We start from the raw sequence: 27601 nt of genomic DNA, 5'->3' as shown, positions 1-27601 counted from the left end.
GCTTCAGATCAGCCATACTCTTAGGATATCTGGTGTGCACAGCTCTCTTGATGTCATTCTAAAGCATCTTTATGGTGTGCTGATTTTCAGACTCCTAATCAAGACCCAAAGTTTTAGATATATACTGACATCTACATTTTCCTGCTTACTGCTGTTTGTCTAATGAGTCATTTCATATACAGGGGATGGATTAGGGGGGTTTCTGCTCTTCCTGCTTTCTCAGCCTATTTCAGTGGGTGTCCCAGTCTACCCTCATCAACAGTGCTAAATTGAGAGCTTCTAAGTAAGTTTTAATAAGGTTTTATACAAGATTTTTTGTTCAGTATCTGTGTATATTCTTTTTTATAGTAGTGTCTATTACATGCAGTTATCGAAAATTGGTGTATACTTTTACTTTAACCATTGGGGTGATGTTTTCATTTTGATATGCAGTGCCATTTTTAGGCCATACATAGTGCTTCATGTTCTTCCCAAACAACTCAACCTTAGTTTCTTCAATCGACAAAACATTTTCCTAGTAGCATTGGGGAGTGTCAAGGTAGTCTTTGGCAAACTTCAGACATGCAACAAATTTTTTTGGGTAAGCAACAGTTTTCTTTGTGGTGTCCTGCCATGGACACCATGCCTATTCAATGTTTTCCATATATTAGACTCATGAACAAAGATGTTAACCAGTTCCAATGAATTCTTGATGTTTTCAGCTGTCACTCTAGGGTTCTTTTTTTTACCTTATTGAGCATTGTGCGGTGTGCCCTTTGAGTCATCTTGGCTAGACGGCCACTTATAGGGAGAGTAGACACAGTATTAAATCATCTCCATTAATAGACAATTTGTCTAACAGTGGACAGATAAATATCTAAGCTCTTCGAGATAACATTTTAACCCCAAAGTAGCTCAAACCCACACCTCCAATCTCATTTTAATAATTTGACACACGTTTTGCCAATTTCCAAATTGAATTAGCTTTTGTTAAAGTCATTAGCCTAGGGTTTCACATACTTTTTCCAATTTATCCTGTGAATATTTGAATGATATATTTACTATATACAAGAACAATACAATAGATTGTGTGTTATTAGTAAAACAGATTGAATTTGTTGATTATTGTAACATAGATGGACATTAAACCAGGTTTTTATACAAAAATGCAATAATTTCAAAAGGGTTCACATACTTTTTCTTGCCATTGTATAATACATCTATCTTTGGAAAGGCAGATAAGACAAGACTGTTAAAATTCATAATTTAACATATAGCTACAGAATATGTATATATTTTTTATTATTTATCTAATGTTCCTTTTTAAAACTAGAAATTTAGTATTTTAAGGATGTTAAAGTTTAAATAGAAAAAACTGAAGAATTGTTGTGAACACATTCTTTACCCCGGTTCTTTCTCTTTCATTCTCTCATGTGTGTACACATACACATAAAAATAGTCACACAAAGACTGCCTTCCTCAAAATATAAAATATAATTATTATTTTTTTAATCTTAATTATAGGTCCTGGATCAGCTCAAAAGGGTAAGAAATGTTTCAACAAATTCTATTAGAGAAAAAAAAATAGTTTAACTATTTCTATTGTCTTCAAACTTTCTAATTATTTATATTGTTTGTCTGTGTGTGAGTGTGTTATCACTCCAATTATAAAGATCACTCGTAATCCAAATTTACTTTCCAACTACAACTATTCTCTCTATCACTTCTTTCATTTGCTTTCAGATTTTTCAGGAAGTTAGGGAAAAAAACATCTAGCCCATTTTCTCTTTTTCAGCTTTTTACTAGACCCTTTTATAACATTATTTTCTGAGAGTCATTTACATTTTTTTTTTTAGAAATGACTGATTTAGACATATATTTGTATATTACACAAATATGTTTGATTCACATATTTATATATTTTTAATTTACTTTTTTTTACATTTGTAGGGTCATATGAAGTTTTAAATAATTAAAATGATAGCAGTTTTTAATAACTCCTGTTTACTGTTTTTTCCATTAACTATTTATGATTGCTGCACTTTCCTAATTATATCTATTTTCTATTATTTTGAGTGCACTCCAAACCACTCTCTTGCTTGTCAATTAGAAATACAATTAAACAATTCTATGCTAAAATATTGGAAATATTTATTGTATTATAAGGATTAAAGCTACAGTGTAACTACAGTGTCTTTTCTTGCAGTTGCTTTCTAGCACAATTATAAAAAATCCATACAAAGAAATTTAGTACCGTATTCAATTCAGCAAATGACATTATCATTACCTTGCATTGTATTTGAAATATATCTTTAAGATAATATAATGTATGATTTCCCTATATATATATATATATATATATATATATATATATATATATATATATATTTATATATATATATATATATATAATTACACCATATGGTTGATTCTACTGTTTATTAATCTTTAAAGGGACAGTCTTGTCAAAATTAAACTTTCATGATTCAGATAGAGCATGCAATTTTAAACAACTTTCCAATTTACTTCTATTATCTAATTTGCTCAATTCTTTAGATATCCTTTGTTGAAGAAATAGCAATGTACATGTGTGAGTCAATCACACAAGGCCTTTATGTGCAGCAACCAATCAGGAGCTACTGAGCATATCTAGATATGCTTTTCAGCAAGTGATATCAAGGGAATGAAGCAAATTAGATAATAGAAGTAAATTTGAAAGTTGTTTAAAATGACATGCTCTTTCTAAATCATGAAAGAAAAAAATTGGGTTTCATGTCCCTTTAACTGTCTTTCTGTCTCTGTAGGGTCATTTGAACGATCAGGTAATTAAAAAGATAATAATTAAATGCATACATGCTTGAAATTTTACTTGTATTATAGGTTTTTAGCTTAGCTCTTCCACTACAATTGCTAATAGTAAAATTAAAATGCATTTAAAGTTCACCAGTATTTATGTTTGTTGGGGATTATCTTAAAAGAATACCACACTAGTAGTAGAAATACCACCATGTAAATGTAAAGTATTGTATACCCTTTATTTTTGGTGGCAATTTTTATTTCCCACTATATTCTTATTTTGTTTTGTTTGCTATAACTTTTTGCTAATGGTCTACACCAAATTATTACTATTAATTACTGTGTATTCTCATTCTTCCTGTTTTTGGGTATTTGTTTTTGAAAAAAACTGTTTATTAAACTCAATGGTAAAACACTTTTAATTAACTTTAATTTGTAAGAAAACAAAAAACATTACATACTAAAGCACCATCTTTTTTAAACAACCAAGAGCTTGAGGCTCATAGGTTTCCTACATTATATTTATATTCTTCAGGGGAAAAAAAGAAAAGAAAAAAGTTATATAAAGCCAGAGACCATGAGCAGTTTATAGAAGGGGGTCACTAATAATTGACAATGCCAAATATATACTGAGGATATAATGAAGCATTAACATTTATCTATTTATCTATCTATCTGTCTATCTGTCTACCTATCTTTCATCTATAGGATAATAAGAGTCCACAAATCATCAAATGTAGGGATATTACCTGTCCACCAGAAGGAGGCAAAACACTTCCTATATTACACCCCATTTCCCATCAGTCCCCCATCACGCACAGTAATATTTTGCCTTCAGCATGGAGTAGGTAATATTTTGACTTGCACCAGTCTTCATGTCATTGATAGAAATACTGTAACCAATTTGAGACCCATTTCCCCCATCAAATATTTCTCATAGACAGAGAGATTGATAACACTTCAGCTGTAAATAAAGGGGTCTCAGTGGGCATTTTTACTTAATACAGACTGCAGTTATAATGCAGCTGAATTTTAAGGTAGAGGAAGGTACTGCAGGTAAATAGTAATTTCTCCTTTCACTAACCTCTGGCTATTTCTGGATTAGCTAGACGTAGTATTCAAATGACCCGAGGCTATTAAACACCATTTCAGGCACTTCTTTCTGAGTTGGGTGGTCATTAACTGTTAGAAATCTGTGGGGTGGTGAGGCATTCTTCAGAATTTCAGAGCATTTAATTATTTTATATGTGTTAATACTTCTTTTTTAAGAGTGCTGTGTGCGATGTTATGCTTATTTAAAACTGTTCGGCAAGTTTTTATTTGCTAGTGAGTTATCAATTTTTCTCTTCCCTCTGGGTTTTTTCACACTAAGTTCTGCCTTGGGTCCCTGGAGGATAACTGAGGATGAGGCAGATCCCCTGATCATGTAAGCTACTAATATTTCTGCAATCATAAAAAAAATCTGTGCCCGTGTTTACACTATCTCAGTTGTGATTCATACACTGAGCATATTTGTAATCATAGACAAGGGGTTATCTGCATTACTTATCTATCATGGAGGCCAGATGTGTATTGTCCCACAGTATTGATCATCTGGGGTTCTACTGAGTTTGACCTTATTTTAAGGACTACATACTTTCTGCTATAGTGGAACTTATGGCTGCTATGCCTCCTTCAGACGTATGCATGCAGTTGAGGTCATTTTTACAAATAGTTCACCTCTGGGTCACTTATATACAGTGATGTGTCTAGTTCCATTAAATATAGAAAGGGGATGGTTTATTTAAGCTGTTCCATTGATGAGGATTTAGTTGCTGAGTCTCAGGACAACCTCCTAGAATCAGTGGGTGAGGATGTGCCCTTTTATTAAAGTTTAGTGCATATACATGCCCTACTAAGAGAAATTCATTGGAGGTGGATGAGCCTAATAACCCTAACAAAACTAATCCCAAGGTGTTGGATAGATTTGTTAAGTCTACTCTAACACAATCTTCTACCCTCCCTATACCTGAATCAGTATCTGAGTTGTTGCCTAAGGAGTGGAACAAGCTAGTGGACATCTTTGTTCCTTTAGCTAGGTTTAAGAGTTTGCTTCCATTTTCTGCCTCTAATCTAGAGGTTTGGGAGACAGTCCTAAGGTTGACAGAGCTTTCTCCACTTTAGCTAGGCAACTTTTTGCTCTAGTTTGTGTGCCCCCAGAAAGGGAAGAACAGCAGGTACCCTGCAACTTTACTTAAATCTAGCCCTGTGCTACTAGACATTTTTAGGAAATTTATTATTTGTTTAACAGCCATAAATTTATTGTGAGGCATTGGGGAATCCCTTAATGCCCCCAAGCATTAGAAAGTTGCTGTAGAGCTTAGCACCTCCTTAAAAAACCTAGTGGATAGTAATCTTAAAGGTTTACATATATACTTCTTTCAGTTGGGGGGCTGTGCATTTTACTCTGCTCACTGTATGGCCTGCATTGTGGCTGCCATCTCTGATGTTGCATCTAGAGAAGGTTCCGCGGATGATATCCATGGTCAAATTAAGCTGATTTTAACAGCTATATTTGTGATGCTGCACATGAAATGGTTCGCATTAATGTTAAAAATAATAACATTTATGTTTTAGCTAGTTGTGCTTTATTGCTAAAATCTTGGTCTGCTGATACGGTAAATCCTTTTTGCACCTGGTCTCTGGGGGTGAAGGGAGTTTGGCATTCTTGGGAGCCAGGGTTACATATCAACATTGTGGAAATCTAAGTGATATCAGGAGATTTGCAAAGTTGGCCTATTCTCTGAAAGGAACATTTCATTCAGTTACAACCAGTCCCAGCCATTTCTTATGTCAATCATCAGGATGGCATTCACAGTTCCTCTGTGTTGAGGATGCTGTCTTGCATCATCAGGTGGTCAGAGACTCATCAGAGTATTATCTCTGCCATTCATGTTACTGGAGTCAACAACTTTCTCATTTACCAACAGCTACATCTGGGGTAAAGGTCCTTATATAAGGAAGTTTTAAAGGGACCGTAAACGTTCAGATTAATGTTATGTAATTCTGCACACAGTGCAAAATTATATAACATTACTTTAGCGGTAACTTAAAAAATTAAAAGTATTTCCACATTTTGAAGTGTAAAGTTGCACTCCGCTCCAGGATCTACTGAGCGGGTTTTGAATATCCTAAGCGATTCGCGGGCTTGCTGTCTAGTCACAGCACACCCTGTTGCGCTATTGGACTAAATGTAGCTCACTCCTGCTACTAGACCAGAGAGGGAGCAAGCTACATTATCCCAATAGCGAGATCGGGCAATGCTGTGACTAGCCAGCAAGCCCGCAAAGCGCTTTGGATATCCAAGACCCGCTCAGTAGATCCTGAAGCGGAGTCCAACTTTACACTTCAAAATGTGGAAATACTTTAAATTTTTTAAGTTACCGCTAAAGTAATGTTATATAATTTTGCACTGTGTGCAGAATTACATAACATTATTCTGAACGTTTACTGTCCCTTTAACCTGATTGTGAAGCACTGGGGAAGAGCAGAGATAGACCTTATGACTTCCCATTCGAACCACAAGCTTTCTGTTACTGTGCCAGGTTCAGAGCCTCATTTTATTTTGATGGATGCCTTAGTTATGCCTTGATTGTTCATACAGATGTACATTTTCCCATGTTTGTGCTGCTATCCGGAGTGATAGCCAAAATTAAGCAGAACAGTAATGATTCTGATTCCTCTAACTTGACATTGCAGAACCTGATATGCAGACCAAGTACTAATGTCTTTTTACCCTCCGTGTTACCTTCCTCTCAGAAGAGACATTTTTTCTAATGGTCCTTTATTTTATTAAGATTTTTGGACCTTAGCTTTGATGGTGTGACAATTAAATCTCTGTTACCAGACACATCTACCATATATGTGCCTGATAGTATGCAGATAAAAAATATTTTGGATTTTTGGATTCCTATAATTCTAGAGTTTCTCAGGAAAGGGTTGGAGAGTGGTTGATTTGCCACTTCTATGAAGTGTCGGGTTTTTGCCTGACTATTTTTTTTTATAGGTAAGTTTCTAAAATCTCTAATATTCAGACTTTTATCCAGATCTGTACCAAACCTGTCTTTTAAACTGTGATTACACCTGTGTTCTTCAAGCCCCTCCTTTGGGAACTATGCACTGTCTAGATCTTCTGCACTTGACCTGGAAGATTCTCATTCTGCTAGCTGTTTCGTTCACCCATTGTATTTCTGAGATTTCTGTTCTGTACTGTAAGTCTCCTCTTTCATCAAAGTAAGACTGTTCTTAGAACAAACTGCTCCTTACTTCCAATAGTTTTATCTAGGACCATTATTAATCATGAAATTGTATTACATTCCTTGTCTTCAGCACCTAATAATGCTAAGGAGCAGCTTATTGATGCTGTTCTGGTTCTTAAGTTTTATGGGGATGCAACTAAGCTAAGTCTATTAGATTTTCTTCTGCCTTCTTTGTTCCCTTTTGGGACACCACAAGCATCACAAGCTTACAGCTACAACTTTAGCAGCCTGGATTATGGCGTTGATCAAAAAGTCCTATCCGGTAGCAGGTAAGTGCCCTTTTGAACATATTACTGCTTATTGGCCCTTTTTTATAATCCTTCATCCAACCAAATTTGTAAAGCTGATTTTTCATTACAAACATTCTCTAAGATTTATAATTTTGATGTTCATGTCTCAACTGAGATAGCCTTTTGTAGAAACGTTATGCAGGCTGTGGCGACTGATCAATAATACACTTGCCTTAAAGGGACATGAAACCCACATTTTTTCTTTCATGATTTAGAAAGAGAATGCAATTTTAAACATCTTTCTAATTTACTTCTATTATCTCATTTGTTTTATTCTCTTGATATTCTTTGATGAAAAGCATATCTAGATATGCTCAGTAGCTGCTGATTGGTTGCTGCACATAGAAGCCTCATGTGATTGGCTCACCCATATGCATTGCTTTTTCTTCAAATAAGGATATCTAAAAAATGAAGCAAAATAAATAATAGAAGTAAATTGTAATGTTGTTTAAATTTGTATGTTCTATCTGAATCATGAAATAAAGATTTTGGGTTTAGTGACCCTTTAAGTTCTTAGTCATGTCATATGTTGGTGGTTTTTAGACTTCCCGTCTTGGGTATTGGATTCCTTATTTGATGATTCATGGACTCTCACCATCATGAAAGAAAACATAATTTATTGTTTTCTGACACATTTCTTTCTTTCATGATGGTAGGAGTCCATGACCCACTACTTTATTTTATTTTACTTCAGTTGTCAGCATCTCCAGTTTTACACTTAATTTGTTTTATTTTTGGTCCTTCCCTGACTTCTCACTTTCATTCAATAATTTGCTGTATATAACTGAGAGAGGGGCGTTCAGAGAGGTGGGGTGGAGCAAAGCTAGGAGTTGTAGATGTGTTTTGCCTCCTCCTGGTGGACAGGAATTGTATCCCACATGTGATGGTTGGTGGACTCTAAACATCATGAAGCTAATACATTTATCAGGCAAGCATCTACCTATCTTACTGTCTGCCTGTCTATCTGTCTACATGTATGTCTGTCTATCTATCAATCTGTCTATCTATCAACTAATTACCCCCACATAATTACAATATAAATAAATTGTAACTTGTTTTGCTAATATTCTATATTTTAAATAAACTGTGCTCTCTCCAGCTAGATGTTATAAACATGTTATGTTAGAATGATAGAATAGTATTTAATTTTTTTTTTTTTTTTTTTTTTAAATTATAATACAGGATCTAATGAAAAAAATGGTAAGCATTTCACATACTTTCAATACATTGTAAGATCTTTAATTTGTGTGAACAGAATGCATGTACAGTTTTTTTTTCCTTTAATGAACTGTTTATATTTTGTTAATGTATAGTAAACAATGTGTTAAAGCAGAAAGTTGTTTTATTTAATGGCATATTATTTTACTGCAAAATTCAGTAAGAGAACCAATATTAGAGCACAGTTGATACAGTTAATTTGCACAAACAGGCAAAAAAAACAAAAAAACGAGCATATCAACCATGTGTTGAGGACTTTTGCACTGTCACTTACTTCAGCAAATCAAAACCATGTATTGAAGACTTATGCACTGTCACTGGCTTCAGCAAATCAAAACTTTTAAGCTTTCCCAAAAGGTGATAGGCAGCCTCAACCCATGTCTCAACTGACTGTAGTTTCTTTTTCAACATCCCCATATCAATAAGAAATAAAATCTGTAAAATTCAAATCTGCCTTGTAATACACCTTAATTTGTCAATTGCAAAGAAGGATAAATGGACAGCTATGTATAATATTTGTCAACTATAGGTTATCAATGCAAAACAGTATATATGTTAAGTTTAATTTAAGAAACAAGTATATTAACACAAATTTCTGCAGACTTACAGCATAAGGTGAAATACATACATGCAACTTCATACTAATAAATTAGATTTTTATTACATTATTTGTTAATTTTCTACATATTTATTATTTAACAAAGACTAAACCCAAAGCTCCAGGTAAAATATTTTGGCCGAGATTACAAGTTGAGCGCTATCTTAACGTGCGCCTGTAAAGTGGCACATTTTAAATAACCAGCCATTACAAGTGACAGTACATTAACATAAGAAAAATATATGATCATCTTTATTTCATTCATTTACGTGCATTGATATTACTGAGTGGAGCACAGATATCTTGCTCGCATAAGCGCAATATTGTGCTCCGCTTGTAATTTGGTCATTTTTTTGTACTATATACTATATTATTATAGAATGTATCCACTCTGCAACTGTAAATATATATATATATATATATATATATATATATATATATATATATATATATATATATATATATATATATATATATATATATATACATAGATCTCAGTTTAGACCTGGAGAACTTTTAAACAGTTCCAAGAAAAAAACATGCACCTTATCAAGTATAATTATTTTTTTAAAATAGAGGCTCAGTTAAATTGGTGCTCTCTGCATCAGTTCCAGGAAGCAGAAGTGGTAAGCGCTGGTCAAAGAGTGTGTCTTGGTACCCTGACCCCTAAGCACTAACTTCATCATAGCTTTGGACAGGGAAATAGAGAATTTGAAAAGTCTGGAAATATAATTTTTTTTAAATATACATCAGTGCATCTTTATAGTAGTAGCTGTTATAATGCTATCTTCTTAATTTGATTAAATTAACTGTTAATTTGTCTACATGTTTATTATTTAACAGAGACTGCACCCAACGCTCCAGGTAAAATATTTTAACTATACAGTATATTATTAAATCATGTATCCATTCTGCAACTGTAAACACAATATATATGCAATCTTTGTAATGTCCATAGGGTGTGTATGTTGATTTAATAAAATGTTATGCAAGTTGTATCATCTTAATTAGACATGTACCTAGAATAATAACTATATACTTGTGCCATTGCTTTAAACACTTTGTACAGTAGTATGCTTGATTTCCACTATATTAAATACCAAAATGAAACTGCTTAGATCTTGTACAGTACTACCTTTACATTTGTGTATATGGGTTTTTACTTTGAAGGTTTTCAAATATCCTAGAAGTGAAATAGAAGAAGATAAAGCAAAATGCATACTCTGCATAAATAATGTCTCTTAAAGGGACAGTAACGTCAAAATTATCATGATTCAGACAGGGCATGCAAATTTAAACAAAATTCCAATTTACTTATTTGTTATCTAATTTGCTTATTTCTCTTGGTATTCTTTATTTAATAGCATACCTAGGTAGGCTCAGGATCAGCAATGCACTCAGGATGACAAGCTGCTCAATGGTGCCTGAATAAATATGCCTTTGGCTCACTCAATATGTACAGCTAGCAGCTTGTAATGCATTGCTGCCCCTTCAACAAATGATACAAAGAGAATTAAGCACATTTTATAATAAAAAATAAATTCTAAAGTTGTTTAAAATGATCTATATAAATCACAAAAGAAAAATTTTAGGTTACATGTCCCTTTAATGTTGTCGTGTTCACTTGTATATTAATCAGGACATACAATATAAAAGCAACATTTAAAAAGTATGGTAGAGAAAACTGGCGCCAGCATCTCAACTGTCAAAACTGCTCAGTTCATACAAAGAGAAAATTATTCATGAGACTAAAAGAAAGGTCACAGAAATGAGTAAAATGTTGATTGTTTGCCAAATATGCCTAAATATTTTTAGCTGTAGGATTATACATCAGATATACTGTGAACAAACCTTACAATGTAATTTCTTTTAAATTTGTTTCTTTTATAATCAAAGTTCAAAAAATATACATCTCTTTTTCTTTATACCAGTAGCTGTGATAATAATATCCTTTTAATTATATTAAAATGTATATTAATTGTAATACATCTTTATTTGTTCAACAGAGCCTACATTACAAGCACCAGGTAAAATATTATAGCTATAGTGGTAATATAGTTTGTATGATGAATAAAACATACACATATTTAATTAAATTATAGTATCTGTCAATTTTAATCCACTTTATTAATCATTGCTTGATATGTAAATTATAATATATTGTTTAATTATCCATAAACCTCAAAATAATGATATCATGGCTCACTATGATTCTTATGTCACAGTTGTTTTAAGTACAGTAGCACTATAGTAAAAAGCAAATCTTTAGGCATATGAGTAACTATATACTTGTACCATTGGTTTGATCACTTTATACCGTAGTATGCTTGATTTCCCCAATATAAAATACCAACATGAAAATGCTTAGATTGTGTACAGTAAACTAATTAATAAAGTGAATTCCTTGAGGAAGCACTCACATGTAGCTAAAAGGTGACAATTTAATTTATGTAACTTTCAAGAAGATAAACTGTATTAATATTAGAGGAGTGCCCCAGAGACCGAAGCTAGTGCTTATTTTGTTTATTTTACTAAGAATTATTAGTAAGCTTTAAGAGAAATATGCATTTTTGTTGATGTTCTTACATTTTATGACAAGATAAAATAAATGAACAACAAAAAAAGAATGACCATCTAAAATGTATTATTGTAGATTTATATATACATAGTTATTAATTGAAGCAATAATAAAGGTATTATAATTAAAAAATATATTAAAATAGAAACACAGCAAATCAGAACAGTGATGAAATCCAATGTATGGTTAAATAACGCAAAGCACTTTGTAAAAAAACAACAACAAATGGATTCTAATGCTACTATTCTAGACAAACTGAAAACAATTTAAAAAGAACGGACTACAGACAAGACACATAGTGTAAACATTAAAGTTATCACACCCTTAATATGTAGCATTTTAGAATAGAATGAAAATGAGTGATACTAGAAATTCTCAATTACTCTGTGACTTAAAGGGGCATGTTATTAAATCCCTTGAAAGTGATAGAGCATAACTGTAAAAAGTTGACACAATATCAATACTTTTATCTGTAGGATTATACTGTGCAAGCACAATTTCTGGTGAACTGCTTGCGCAATGCCGCTCCCTGCAGATTCGCAGCCAATCATCCGCTAGCAGGGGTTGTCAATCAACCCGATCATATATGATCTGGCGGATTGATGTCCGCAGCCTTAGAGGCGGCAGACAAGTTAAGGAGCAGCGATCTTAAGACCGCTGCTTCATAACTACTGTTTCCGGCGAGCCTTAAGGCTTGCATGGAAACAAGGGCATCAGGGGCCTTGATAAGTCGACTCCATAGTGTAAACATTAAAGATATCATATCCTTAATATGTAGCATTTTCAAATAAAATGAAAATGAGAGATACTAGAAGTTATGAATTACTAAATCCCTTGAAAGTGATGTAGCATAACTGTAAAAAGCTGCCTATAAAATAGCAATACTTTTAGCTGTAGGATTATACTGTGCAAGAACATTAAACATGTATTTCCTTTTAAATTGTTTTCCTTTAAAATAAATGTTTAAAAATTGTCTAAACTGTCTCTTTAAAGTATTCCTAGGTATACATCACTGTTTATGTATTCTACTAGTTGTTATAAGGAAATCCTAATAATTATATTAAATTATCTGTTAATTGTAATACTTGTTTATCCGTTCAACAGAGCCTACACCACAAGCTCCAGGTAAAATATTATAACTATAGTGACAATATAGCACGCATATAAGCTACAACAATGAACAATATATAAGTGCAAATATCTGTAAAAAAAAATATTTGGGACTGTCATGGTTGTAGATTACAGTTAATAAGAGAAATCTGTATGAAAACCCCCAATAAATAAAAGGTTAACCTTATTATAATAAACCATACAAATGATTAATTATATTAAAGTATCTGTCAATTTTAATACTTGTTTATCTGTTCAACAGTGTCTACACAAAAAGCTCCAGGTAAAATATCATAACTATAGTGACAATATAGCACGCATATAAGCTACAACAATGAACAATATATAAGTGCAAATCTGTGTAAAGAATAATTTGTAAACCATACAAATAATTTTAATACTTGTTTATCTATTCAACAGGGCCTGCACCCGAAGCACAAGGTAAGATATTATAGCTATAGTGGTAATATTTTATGTTTGCAATCTACAACAATGAACAATATATAAGTAGGTGTAAATCTGTGTAAAAAAAAAAGATTTTTGTCAGGATTGCAGATTACAGTTAATAACAAAAATCTGTATGGAAAAAAAAAATCAGTCTGATCCCGCCTATTATGGTCAGTCCAGTGCCGAAATACCAGGCAATTCCTCTCTGAACAAGGAACACAGCAACACCAGACGATAATTTCAGCCTTTATTGGTCCTCGTCATTGAGGTGTAGCCACATTCCTCTAAGCACACTGAGCAAGGAATCCATGTATGCCTGGTTATGTGAATTATATCAGGGTGTAGAATTAAGTAAAATCAGATTTTGCCCCTCCAATTCTGAGGTGCTAAAACGTTTTCCAGTTAACATCTAGGCTCCTATCTTAACCTTGGTAACAGGGTATTATTTATTGAAGGAGTATGAAATATTGCAAACCAAAGTATCACTGAGAATAATATAGGACATTAAATTCCTCCACTAAGATAACTATGAGCTCCCCCCAGAAAAGGAGTTTAAAATAGCATTATATATATATATAAGCTGATCAGCCACAACATTAAAACCACTGACAGGGGAAGTGAATAACATTGATTATATCATAACAATGGCACCTGTCAAGGGGTGGAATATATTAGACAGCAAGTGAACAGTCAGGTCTTGAATTTCATGTGTTGGAAGTAGAAAAAATGGGCAAGCAAAAAAGAATAGTGATGGCTAGACGACTGGGTCAGAGCATCTTAAAAACGGCAAATCTGTGATCTGGGGACCTACACCATATTAGACAGGTGGTTTTAATGTTGTGGCTGATCAGTTTATATATATATATATATATATATATATATATATATATATATATATATATATATATATATATATATATGTGTGTGTGTGTGGTTTAAAGAGTGCCATGGGATTTCCATGAGAATAAATTCTAACATAAATGACATCTAATTTTATAAAATAATGCAGTGTAAACTTTGTGGTTTAGTGTACATCTGCAATAATGTACATATGCTACACATTTGATTTTATTTAGAGAATAAGAACAGCAGTCTTACACAAACTTACATTATTTTATCACATCCTTGTTACTTGAAGCTGAAAGTTGTAAATCAACACTCTTGTTACAAAGAACACTAAACACTGGTGAGACCTTTCCACAAAACTTCCTGCCCTGTGTGTAAAACCACAATATAGTTTGCACAGTATAATTTAACCCCACAGCTGCCAAAAAGGTCTACAATGCACTTCTTGGGAACAAACTGCAGTACTCTTGGTAGCCAAGGAATTAAATTGGCCTCTGCATGTTGTGCTGACTTTTTTTTTTCTTCTGAAGCTGTCCCAAGTCCGTACATTTTAAAACAGTAAGGTTAATTGCCATGAGATAGATATGAGCTATAAGAAAAACATGCAGCTGGGAACCGCTCCTGCTCATCTGTCTCCCTGTTCTTCATTTCTGCTGCCTGTAAAGCTGCTAATCCTACACCCCTATACTCTCTGCTCTCCAAAAGCCTGGGCGCAGTACAGTAGTGATACAACCTGCTTGTGTATATTAGTATAGGTGTGAAATAAATAAAAAAAAATTTTTTTTTAACATGAACATGCCTTGTGCCACTGGTCACCTGGTGCACCTGGGTGCTCTGCACCCGCGGAACCCACGTTAGCTTGGCCATGATGTTATATGCGTATGTATGACAGGCAACAGCATGGCACCCCTCTATAGAGGGCACCTGTAGGCACATGCCTACTCTGCCTAATTATAAATCCTGCCTTAATATAGTCTTAATAAATGTAGACCAATTGTTTATTAAGTACATCTAAAATGATATCAATGTGTTTTGCCAATGCATAAAAGCAATGTTCCTTTTTAAAATGTCTTAAAATAGTGTGAAAATTAAATCTAAAACTCTAACAAGTCCGGTAGAAGCAATCACAATGACTTTACCAGAGTTATTCTAATTATGGCTTAAGTGAAATGCTTAACCATCAGCTTGTGATACGAGTATACGTTTTTGCTTGGCTCATGTCATTGAAAATACTGGGAGTGGTGTTTATCTTTTACTTGCTCAAGTAAACATACAATATTTTTTTTTTAACGCAGTAACTTGGAGCATGGATTTGAGCAGTAAAATTAAAGTCCTCCCTTTGTAATCTAAGCCTATAAAAGTTGGGTACCTGAAATTAAAGGGGAACGAAACACAATTTTTTTCTTTTATGATTCAGATTGAGAATACAATTAAAAAAAAGTTTCCAATTTACTTCTATTATCAAATTTGCGTTATTCTAATGTTATTCTTTATTGAACAGATATCTATGTAGGTAGCGTGACATGTCTGTGGCACTACATGACAGGAAATAGTACTGCCATCTAGTGTTCTTGCTAATGTATAACATTGTTGCTCCCATATAGTGCTGCAGACACAGTAGAAAATGTTTTACGTGTTATTTTGCCATAGAAGTTCTGTAATATGTTAGCTAATGGTTTCTATTATTTTCTTGCAGAACAAGATGTAACTTCTTCACCAACCCCATGTACGCATAATTGTATTGGTTTGTGACGAGCTATGTGTCATTTTTTTAACTACTGTAATAATTGTATTTATTTTTTTTGTTTATGATTATTTCTAATTATTGTATTACACAACTCTGTATAATGGTTATTTAAATAGTTTAATTTTCAGAAACAATACCATATACTTTAAAAAAAAGTACCATGATCAATCACTATTGTTCTTTAGAGGAGCACACAGTTTATAGGGACACTGAACCCAATTTTTTTCTTTTGTGATTAAGATAGAGCATGCAATTTTAAGCAACTTTATAATTTACTCCAATTTTTCTTCATTCTCTTGCTATCTTTATTTGAAAAAGAAGGCATCTAAGCATTTTTTTGGGTTCAGTACTCTGGGCAGCACTTTTTTATTGGTGGATGAATTTATCCACCAATCAGCAAGGATAACCCAGGTTGTTCACCAAAAATGGGCCGGCATCTAAACTTACATTCTTGCATTTCAAATAAAGATACCAAGAGAATGAAGAAAATTTGATAATAGGAGTAAATTAGAAAGTTGCTTAAAATTTCATGCTCTATTTGAATCACAAAGGAAAAAAATTTGGGTTCAGTGTCCCTTTAAGCAGCACTAATAATGGCTTGCAAAAACCAACCTCTTCACTTTAAATGACCTTAGATTCCAGAGTTAATTTGCTTTTGAATATTTTTTTGCAGATATTAAACCTACAAAACCAGCTGCATCTGCAGGTAAGGCTGTTGTTAAATATAGAAGTTTAGATGTTTAAAGGGACATAATACCCATATGCTAAATCCCTTGAAAGTGATGCAGCATAACTGTAAAAAGCTGACAAGATTAAGGGCTCTGTGAACATTTATCCTTCAACTACTGTCAATTGCATGTTGAAAAAAAAAAGAAAAACAACAGCCAATCAGCTTCAACAGTATTGATGTTACAATTTCCTTTACTGTGATCTCATGAAGTTGCACTAAATTATCACAAAATGTTAACGTAAACTTCCTTAAACTGAGGATGGAAATAGCTTCATGATTGGCCACTTAAAGTCTCTTTACAATGGGCTGTAGCTACTGAAGAAATTTTGAGATAAAATAGGCAATGGGGCATATTTATCCCTGTGTTTCTGCCGAGGCTGCAGGCTCGCCAGAAACAGCAGTTATGAAGCAGCGGTCACAAAGACTGCTGCTCCATAACCTGTCCGTCTGCTCTGAGCAGGCGGACAGACATCGCCGGAAATCAACCCGATCGAGTACGATCGGGTTGATTAACACCCCCCTGCTGGCGGCTTATTGGGCGTGAGTCTGCAGGGGGCGGCATTGCACCAGCAGTTCTTGTGAGCTGCTGGTGCAATGCTGAATACGGTGAGCGTATTGCTCGCCGTATTCAGCGAGGTCTGTCGGACCTGATCCGCACTGTTGGATCAGGTCCGACAGACCTTGATAAATAGAGGCCAATATGTTCTAGTCAGCGTTTTATAGCTATGCTGCATCACTTTCAAGTGCTTCAACATGTGGGTATCTTTAAAATTATGGTGTCCCTTTAAAATTATTTTACACATACCTATTTAAAAGGCTTCATATGTAAATTGGTTCTAGAAGACTAACTGTAATTTCTCTAGGAAAATGTGGTTCATGGGGCAGAGGAGCATACCAGTTAATAAGTGGCCAAACATTCTACGCCATGTCCAAAAGTCTTGTCACCTTATGCCGTCACTGTGTGGAGGATGGTGCCCAGTTTAATATCGAAATGAAGCGTGACATAACTGGATATATTGAAAAAATAAAAATCAACTTAGATAGCAATTACTATGAAATCCAAGGGAGCAACATTTTAGTTAATGATGTACCGTAAGTATAAATAATACTTTCAATCTCTCTAAAAACCTAAAGTCTATAATAAGGAATAAATGTGATTTTCTTCCCTAAGATATGGAGAGTCCACGCCGTCATGCAATTACTACTGGGAATATCACTCCTGGCCAGCAGGAGGAGATAAAGAGCACCACAACAAAGCTGCTAAGTGTCACTCCCCTACCCATAATCCCCAGTCATTCTCTTTGTCTCTGTCAATGGAGGAGGTGAAGTTTGGTGTCTTTTCCCTGTAAGCAAGGATTTGGGTTTAGCTGAGTCCACGTCAATCTCTTCAGTAGAGTAGTGGTGGCTTTTAAGCAGTTAGGAAGTTGTGAGGCGGTCCTTACTTTGTTTTCTAACATATTGCTGCCCTAGTTATAGAAAGCCAGAGTTGGTTGGTTTTCTACAGGTCTCTGTAAGGAGTATGTGTCCTTTCACGCCTTGTGAGCTGTCTTCCTGCCGTACAGCTAGATTGCAGGTAAGTGCTTTTTGTCTTCTAGGGATTGGAGACTTGCACTTCAGTAACTGAGTTAATTCTGCAGCATTATTGGGACATATAAAATTCTTTATAAATAGGATTTTCTGAGGCAGTGTTCAGACACTAGTATGTGGATACTAAGAGGTTAAGTTTCTCCTCATAGGTTAATGTTAACATTGTGGAACTTTTTATACTAATCTCTCCTATGATGTGGACTGTTCTAATTGGGCATTTTATCAGATGGATATGGAGGATTTTATTTTTCATATAGTTTTTTTTTTTAAAAAGTGACTCAAAATATTTTTCTTGAGGGAAGCATTCAAAGAAATCAGTTTGTTTCACTCTGGAACGCGCGCTTTTACTTGCGTCGCAGTTCCTATGTGCCGGTCATGTGATCATTTGCTTATCCGACACGGAGTGAAGTGGCATCTTCCCCTTAGCACGGCTCGATGAAGGAGTCGTTTGTGGGCTGAATCTGACTACTTGTATGCCTCCGGAGGAAGGTAGTACCCCTCAGTATATGCTGAGGTGTAGAGATCCTTAGTGTAGTTTTTTTTTAGACAATTATTTTATGTAACCGCTCTGTGAGTTTAAAGTCCGAACTTAAAGTGACAGTACTAATAATTCATTTTTTTTTATTTTTTCTGTTACTTTTGGGACCAAAATTATTTTGTGTAGCTATGGACATGGAACAAGAAGATTCCTTTGATAAATATTTATTATGTCTTGAGGCCAAAATTGTTTTGCCCATGCAATTTTGTTCTACATGTTTAGCTAGGACATTAGAGTGTAAAGACAAATTTCTGCCCTCTGTGCCTTATGTCTCTCGGGATGATGCTGTTAAGGCATTGCCACAGCTTTCTCCTCAAACATCCCAAGCCTCAATGGCATCACATTCAGTGCACTGCAGTTCCTCTCAGCCTCCTGGAGGAGTTATTTTTTTGGAGGTAGATTAGGTTTTTTTAGTTAGGTTTTTTCATTTTGTGGGTTTGGGGTGGGCGGGGTTTGTAATGTTAGGGGGTGTTTGTTTTTATTTTGTAGCAAAAGAGCTGTTAACTTTAGGGCAATGCCCTACAAAAGGCCCTTTTAAGGGCTATTGGTAATTTATTATAGATTAGGGTTCTTTTATTTTGGGGTGTTTTTTTATAAACGGTTTAGAATAGGAATCATTTTTATTATTTTGAAAAATTCCTTTATTATTTTGTGTAATTTTTTTTTTCTTTTTGGGGTGTGTTTTTTTTTTAAATAGCCATTTTTTATTTTTTAAGGGCAGTAAAAGAGCTGAATGACCTTTTAAGGGCAATGCCCATACAGGGCAATAAGTAGATTAGGTTTAACAACTTTATTTTTATTTTGTGGGTTTGGGGGGTGGGGGTTTGAATACTGTTAGGGGGCGTTTGATTTCCTTTTTTAGCAAAAGCTTTTAACTTTAGGGCAATGCTCTACAAAAGGCCCCCTACAAAAGGGCCCTTTAAGGGCCCTTGGTAGTTTATTATAAATTAGGGGTTTTTTATTTTTGGGTGTTTTTTTTTAAACCAGGTATTAGAATAGGAATAATTTTGTTTTGGATAATTTCGTTTTTTATTTTTTGTAATGGTAGGTGTTAGTGTAAGGCAGGTTAGGTTTTACTTTTATTTTACAGGTAAGGTTGTATTTATTTTAACTAGGTAGTTAGTAAATAGTTAATAACTATTTACTAACTAGTCTACCTAGTTAAAATAAATACAAACTTACCTGTGAAATAAAAGTAAAACCTAAGCTAAGCTAGCTACAATATAACTATTAGTTATATTGTATCTAGCTTAGGTTTGTTTTATTTCACAGGTAAGTTTGTATTTAGTTTTAAATATTATTTAGTTAATAATTGTAAATTTAATTTAGCTCTATTTTAATTATTTTAAAGTTAGGGGGTGTTAGGTTTAGGGTTAGGTTTAGGGTTAGGGGTTAATATAGTTTAATTTAGGTTGTTGTGATGAATAATTTAGTGATTTACTTAGTGTTGGCGATGTTTGGGAACAGCGGTTTAGGGGTTAATAGGTTTAGGTAGTGTTGGCGATGTAGGAGTGTGGTTAAGGGGTTAATAGGTTTAGTTAGTGTCAGCGATGTCAGGGAACGGAGCTTTAGGGATTAATAACTTTAGTTATTTAGTTAGTGTTGGCGATGTGGGGGGGCTGCGGTTTAGGGGTTAATAGGTTTAGGTATTGTTGGCGATGTGGGGGGACGGTGCTTGAAGGGTTAATAGCTTTATTTAGTAGTGGCGTGGGTTGCGGTGGCGGCGGTTTTACATAATTTTGTTTCGGCATTCGCCAGCATATTAGTTACGTTAAATTAAATCGTTTTTCGGATCCTTAAGTTTTTTCGGATCCATTCTTTATTCATATGCATTATTCTACTTAGCTCAGAATAGAATAATGCATATGAAATAAGAATGGATCTGAAAAAACTAATGGATCCGAAAAAACGAACGGACCCCAAACCGATTTAACATAACCTAACTAATTTGCCAAAACAATTTTTTTTTTTTAAACTTAACTAAACTAATTTGCCGAAACAAAATGATTTTTTCAGCGGCACACATGTCTACTTTTTTATTTTATTGTTATATTTACCCTTAAAAGGTCATTGTAGTGCAAATATTACATAATTTATTAAAGCATCAAATTTTAGCAGTACCGACCTTGCAAGTTTGTTTGCTTCAACTCTGCAAAGGTTGTTGACCGCATTCTAAAAGTACTGTTTAGGAGCTGCAGGGAACTGCTGGTCCTGAGCAGACACCGCTAGTAAACCAATAAGAAGTGGATCTGAGTGGTACTTATACATGTAAGCAGCTAAATCAGTAGTGTAAAACTGCATGCCTAACAGAACACAAATTTGATTTCACTATTTGTGAAAAATGGTGAGACAAGCAAGTATTCTGTAATCACAATGCTTAGGCCTCATGGGATCAAGCAAAATATGTCAATCTAATAAAAACAAACATATTTCCTTAAAGGGACATGCATTTTTTTTCTTTAAAGGTGCATGAAAAAATAAAATAAAAAAATGTCATGATTCAGATAGGGCATGTGATTTTAAAAAAGATTTCTGGTTTACTTTTATTAGCAAATTGTCTTTATTCTCTTTGAATCTTTTGTTGAAAAGCAGGGACAAATGCTTAGGAGCCAGCCCATTTCTGGAGCACTATAGTGCAGCAGTTTTGCAACAAAGTTATCCATTTGCAAAAGCACTAGATGACAGCACTATTTCCTGCCATGTAGTGCTCCAGATGCTTACCTGTATCTCTTCAACAAAGAATATCATAGGAAAAAGATGATTCGATAATAGAAGTACATTGGAAACTTTTTAAAAAAATGGAATGCTCTGTCTGAATCGCAAAAAAACATTCCTGGGTTTCATATCCCTTTAAAGGATACCTTTTCAAACAACTTTCCAGTACACTTTTATTATTAAATCTTCATAATTCTCTTGGTATCTTTTGTTGAAGGGGTTGCAAGTCACTACTGGGAGCTAGCTGAACACGCTTGGTAAGCCAGTTACAAGAAGCATATATGTGCAGACACCAATCAGCAACTAGCTCCCAGTAGTACATTGCTGCTCCTTCAACAAAGGATACCAAAAGAATGATGGAAAAAAAAGCAAATTTATAAAAGAAGTCAATTGGAAAGTCATTTGCAATTGCATGTTTTGTCTGAATCATGAAAATTTAAATTTGACTTTATGGTCCCTTTAAGTGCATGGGTAACTTCAGGGACACACACATTTTTTTATAAAGTAAGTAAACAGATTTTTAAATGCTTGTATATTATATGCATATTGTAATAATAATTTCATATTGATGCAGGGTCAAACTGCCATATATGAACAAACTGGCTGGTATTAAAACATGTGGAATGTTCAAAAAAGTTTTTAGCCGTCGAAATGTTTTATCAGCAACGTGGCATGAAACTAGCACTTTTAGAGTAAGTACTTATCAGTATTACAAATGTATGTCATCAACTCTGTCTATAATCATACTCATCTATCTATTTATCTGTATATATATCTATCAATCTATCTATCATCTACCTCTGTATTATCTCTCTCTGTGTCTCTGTCTTTCTATCTCTGTCTGTCTCTCTATCTCTATCTGTCTTTCAGTCTCTGTCTGTCTCTATCGGCCTATCTATCTGTCTTTTTATCTCTTTCTGCCTCTCTATCTCTGTCTCTCTCTCTCTGTCCGTCTGTCTTTCTATCTCTGTCTTTATCTGTCTCTCTATATCTGTGATATTATCTCTCTGTCTCTCTTTCTCTCTGTCTCTCTATTTCTCCATCTCTCTCTATCCGCCTCTCTATCTCTGTCTGTCTCTCTATCGCTATCTGTCTTTCAATCTCTGTCTGTCTCTATCTGTCTTTCCATCTATCTCTATATCCCTCTCTATCTCTGTGTATCTCTCTCTCTGTCTGTCTGTCTTTCTATGTCTGTCTCTATCTGTCTCTCTATCTTTATCTGTTATTCTATCTCTTTCTGTCTCTATCTCTGTCTCTCTTTCTCTCTGTCTCGCTAGTTCTGTCTGTCTCTATCGGTCTCTATCTCTATCTGTCTTTCAATTTCTGCCTGTCTTTATCTCTCTCTCTATCTCTATCTGCCTCACTATCCCTGTCTGTCTTTCACTCTGTCTGTCTTTCTATCTCTGTCTTTATCTGTCTCTCTATCTCTGTCTCTCTATTTCTGCCTGTCTCTATCTGTCTCTCTATTGCTATATGTTTCTCTATCACTGTATGTCTCTCTCTATCTCTCTGTCTGTCTCTCTATCCATCTATCTGTCTGTCTCTATCATCTATTTTCATCCTGTCTCTCTGCCTATCTGTTATTGCCCGTTTCTGTCTGCTCATGCTCATACCCTATTGATATTGTATTTTAGTTAACTTTGAGTGGGGGACTTCAAACCTGCGGTCTTTGTGGAAATGGAAGTACAATTCCAGGTAAACACCAGTTCTGAAATTTTAACAAAACTAACATTTTAAAACTATTTAGTAACATTGCTTTCCATTTCATGATTTAAATAACTTGTTCTCTCTTAAGACAAACTGATTCTAGGAAATTATACTTATTTAACTAAAAAAACTTAAAAGTTTTGTAGTATTTTTTTGTTTACAGCCTTCAAAATTATTGGAGTGTATTACTAGGCGTACCTGCTTTGTCTTAAATGAACATTCCAGCCAAAATTGGAATCCACATGAATGCATTTCAGTTTTGAATACAAACATTTTGTAAAATATATGTATTAGCAAAATGCTTCTAATAAAAGCTATAACTGTTTCAAAAGTGTATTTAAGTATGCATGGTGCACCAACATTTTAAACACATTTGTTAATTGCTGACATGATACAGCCCCACTGGCGCTCTGATCAGCTATAGTATTTAAAATGCTGGTGCATTAAGAATATCTAGCTATGCTTAACCCCTTAATGACCAGTGCCGTACTCTGTACGACGCTGGCCGTTATGCCCTTAGGGACCAATGATGTACCCTGTACGTCGCTGCAGTCCTGGGCTTCTCTCTGCCGCAATCTCGCTCAAAATAGTGAGATCACGCTATTTATGCATGTCCCACTAGTGGGGCACTGCAGAAATAGATTTGCAGAGTTACCGATGTAGAGAGGGCCACTCTGTGGCCCTCTCTGCATCAGACAGCGGTGGTGCCGATCGTTGGTGGGTAGGAGCGTAAGGAGGGAGGTGGGTGGGCGGCCCATCGCTAGAGGAGGGTGGTACTGCTACACAGCAGGGAAAAAAAGAGCTGGAAAGTGAGGTGGAAGGAGGGAAGAGGGGGAATGGCAATAAGGGGAATCCTATGTGGGATCCATTGAGGGAAAGGGATCTGGGAGGGGGGAGGGTAATGGGGGGAGGGCAGCCACACTACAAAAATCTGTCTAATTTGCAGCAAACTGGGTACTGGCAGACAGCTGCCAGTACCTAAGATGGCATCAAATAGGTAGAGGAGGGAGAGTTAGAGAGATGTTTGGGGGGGCATCAGGGAAGTTGGGGGGTAAAAAGGGATCCTACACTGCAGATAAAAATAAAAAAAATATAGCTCTATTTCTGTTTAAATGTAGTTATGGCAAAAATGCTAAAAATGCTCTGTTTTTTTGGGGAAGTTTTTGTCTGAAATGCCCGGTCTTTAAGGGGTTAACATGCACATGCAGAGGAAAATGTTAACACTAAAACAGTGTTAACTTTTACTAGAAGCTTCTTTGCCAATACATGTATATTTCAAATATGTTTCTATTCAAAGAAGCAAATAATCTATGTGCATTTAAATTTTGACCGGAATGTCCCTTAAATTTTCATATAACTGCATGTAATAGACACTACTATAAAGAAGATTATGTACAGAAACTGATCTAAAAATCCAGTATAAAACCTTTAAAAACTTACTTAGAAGCTAGCAGTTTAGCACAGTTGATGAGGTTAGGCTGAGACACCCATTTAAAGAGGTTGAGAAAGCAGAAAGAGCAGACAATGCCCCCTACCCCTCCCCTGCATATGAAAAGACTTGTTACACAAACATGAACAAGCAGGAATCTGTAGACTAGAGTTTACATCTGATACTTTGGGGCTTGGTTAGGAGTCTGAAAATCAGCACAATGTTATAAAAAAATTAAGCAAAACTATACATTGTTACAAAAACACTCCCAGATGCACTATATAAATAGATCATCTCCAAAGCAATCTAGTGTACAGTGTGCCTTTAACCACAAAATAGAGCTTAAAGGGACATAAAACCTAATTTTATTCTTTCGTGATGCAGATAAAACATACAATTTTAAACAACTTACCAATTTACTTCTATTATCAAATGTCTTTGTTTCCTTGTTATCCTTTGTTGAAAAGCAGGAAGAGCACTAGATAGCAGCACTATTTCCTGTCATGAGAATGGCGCAAATTTGATAAAAGAAGCAAATTGAAAAAAAAAAAAAAATTGTATTCTCTATTCATGACCCTTTAGGTGTTATAAAGTTGCATGGTAAAACAATGTTTATTTAATTTGCAGTCCCCATCTCCTGTTTCTTACCCTCCTACCCTTCTAGATTGTAAGTTCCCATGGGAACAGGGCCCTAAATTCCTCATGTATTTATCAAATTTTGTATCTCACAAGTATTGTATCATTGTTTCACTTATATCAATTCATAAATAAAGTATAATAATAATAAAATAATTTAATGCACAATGAATAGTCATTGCAAAATTATTCATTTTTAGATAAGGATATTTATGAACACTTTGAAAGCTGCATTGTTGAAAAAGACGGTGAAACAGAAATTGTATCATCAGATCCTGTTAAAGAAGGAACATTAGTAAGTCATTTTATTTTGTTCTCTTTATGGATGTTACCATTTTTAGATTAGTTGTCTTGGGAAATATGAGTAGTAAATGTAGTATACAAATAATAGACCTGTTTTGTTTTTAATGGACAAAGCTTGGCCTAAGGAATTTTTGTTTTTATTTTACAAAACAGCTAAATTTATATGAAAATATTTTTGTTCATATTTGGTTGGTTTTTCTGAGTGAAGTTTCTTTAAAAAAAAAATTTCTTTGTACGAATGTAAAAAAAAAAATAGTTCTTACTTACGTTTTTTGTGTGAAACTGTCACATTAAAATGACATGGAAGTCAACATTAAACTTTCGTGATTCGGATTAGCGATACAGATAGAACCTGTTTTTCAATTAACTTCTATTATCAAATCTACTATCTTGATAATTTATTCTCTTGATATCCTTCGTTGAAACAAACACCTAGATATGCTCAGGTTCAGAAATACACTACTGGGAGCCAGCTGGTGATTGGTAGCTACACATGGCTATTGTCCCTGGCTAACCAAATGTGTTCAGCTAGCTCACTGTAGTGCATTTCTGCTCTGTAGCTGACTCTTACTATGGGCCAGGTTAAAAATGACGCATTATTTAGCACTTGAAAACACTGCCAAAAGTAAGCGTTTACCATGTGTGGGTTAGCGCACGCATTACGAGTTGAAAGTAATAATATTTGTGCGTGAGCAAAACCCGAGGTGTGCTAACTTCAGGACTTCAGGTATCACAACAGCGCTAACTTTTTCTCCCAAAAGACTTCAATGGAGAGTGCAAATTAAAAAAATAAAATAACACTTATCACTTTTGATATTTCTATATATATCTGATGTATTATATAGATATTTTATATATATATATATATATATATATATATATATATATATATATATATATATATATATATATATATATATATATATATATATATATATACTCTAGTTTTGGGATCCAAGCACTCACTGTAGGTTGTGTTGCCTGTGTGCACTCTATGGTAGATAGGCAGAAACTTTCATGAAAAGAAGAGGCACTCACAGGACTTAGTTAACACAAAATGTATTAATAGTTCATCAATTCAGTCAGTCAACGTTTCGGTCCTCGCAGGGACCTTTGTCAAGACTGTTTCTACACAAAAGATACAAAGTTAAAAGAAAACACAGTTAGTTCCACTAAGAGTAAAACTCCACATTAAACAAGATTAACAACCATAAGACACTTGTAAAGATAAGAAAAGAAAAACCACTATGTACGAAAAGTGAAAAATTGATATATAGAAAGTATTTGAACAAAACAGAATGTACAAGGGTATCCCCATATCTGCTTGTAGAGTATCCTTAATGAGGTTCAAAGCCTTTCTAACAGAAGCTGCACATATACATGTTATAAAAGTTAACAAAAAACATGTCAATTCATGAATATAGGTACACAATTCGTGTACATTAACAATAGTGAAAACAAGAACAAGGTCCTATTGCACACAGCGCCTAGCGTGTTGCAACTGGTTCTATATATAGAAAGTGAGTAGTATGAGCAATATTATAGATCAGATCTTAAAGTAGACACATAAATAAATAAATACTAAAAGAATATAAAGCCAAACAAGACAAAAAGTAAAAAATAAATAAATAAAGTCTAGAAGAAAATCAAAGGGACTAAAGGAACTTAAGTAGATTAAAAAGGCTCCTATCCTCACCAAGGGTGCCCATATATTTCCATAAATTTATTTACAGTAGTGTAGACATAAACATGGGTGTAAAACACCTGGTTCAGAGATACATTAAGATAATATGTAATAATGAACATATAGCCAAGCACCCCTTGTAGTTAAGCGTGTTTACTAATAGATTAACATGTATACTAATAGATCATAGTAAGCGTAACAGTTCAAGACACTAGCAAATAGGTGTATGTTAACAGTAAATTGGATAACATCCGTGTAAAGCAATATGTCAAGATACTCGTGTACACCGAAGTGCATAGAATGTCAGGGGGACTGACAGTGTTACCTTGTAAATGAGTTGCAGGATCACAGTGTTTTCAAAATCC

At 34.3% G+C, this 27601-nt stretch overlaps 1 protein-coding gene across 1 annotated transcript in view; it reads left to right on the top strand.

The window, feature by feature from the left end:
• LOC128664341 (mucin-19-like) overlaps positions 1 to 27601 on the top strand; it is a 138813-nt gene that overhangs the window by 5635 nt on the left and 105577 nt on the right. The window contains exons 3-12 of the mRNA XM_053719180.1: positions 1504 to 1524; positions 5619 to 5755; positions 6612 to 6688; positions 7144 to 7342; positions 15857 to 15864; positions 16581 to 16613; positions 17501 to 17729; positions 22052 to 22169; positions 23112 to 23172; positions 25450 to 25544. Of these exons, the coding sequence (XP_053575155.1) occupies positions 1504 to 1524; positions 5619 to 5755; positions 6612 to 6688; positions 7144 to 7342; positions 15857 to 15864; positions 16581 to 16613; positions 17501 to 17729; positions 22052 to 22169; positions 23112 to 23172; positions 25450 to 25544 (978 nt within the window). The remainder of the gene's footprint in view (positions 1 to 1503; positions 1525 to 5618; positions 5756 to 6611; positions 6689 to 7143; positions 7343 to 15856; positions 15865 to 16580; positions 16614 to 17500; positions 17730 to 22051; positions 22170 to 23111; positions 23173 to 25449; positions 25545 to 27601) is intronic.

Source organism: Bombina bombina, chromosome 6, assembly GCF_027579735.1.
Source record: "Bombina bombina isolate aBomBom1 chromosome 6, aBomBom1.pri, whole genome shotgun sequence".
Classification (NCBI taxonomy): Eukaryota; Metazoa; Chordata; class Amphibia; order Anura; family Bombinatoridae; genus Bombina; species Bombina bombina.
This window is presented reverse-complemented; position numbering and strand designations above follow the sequence as displayed.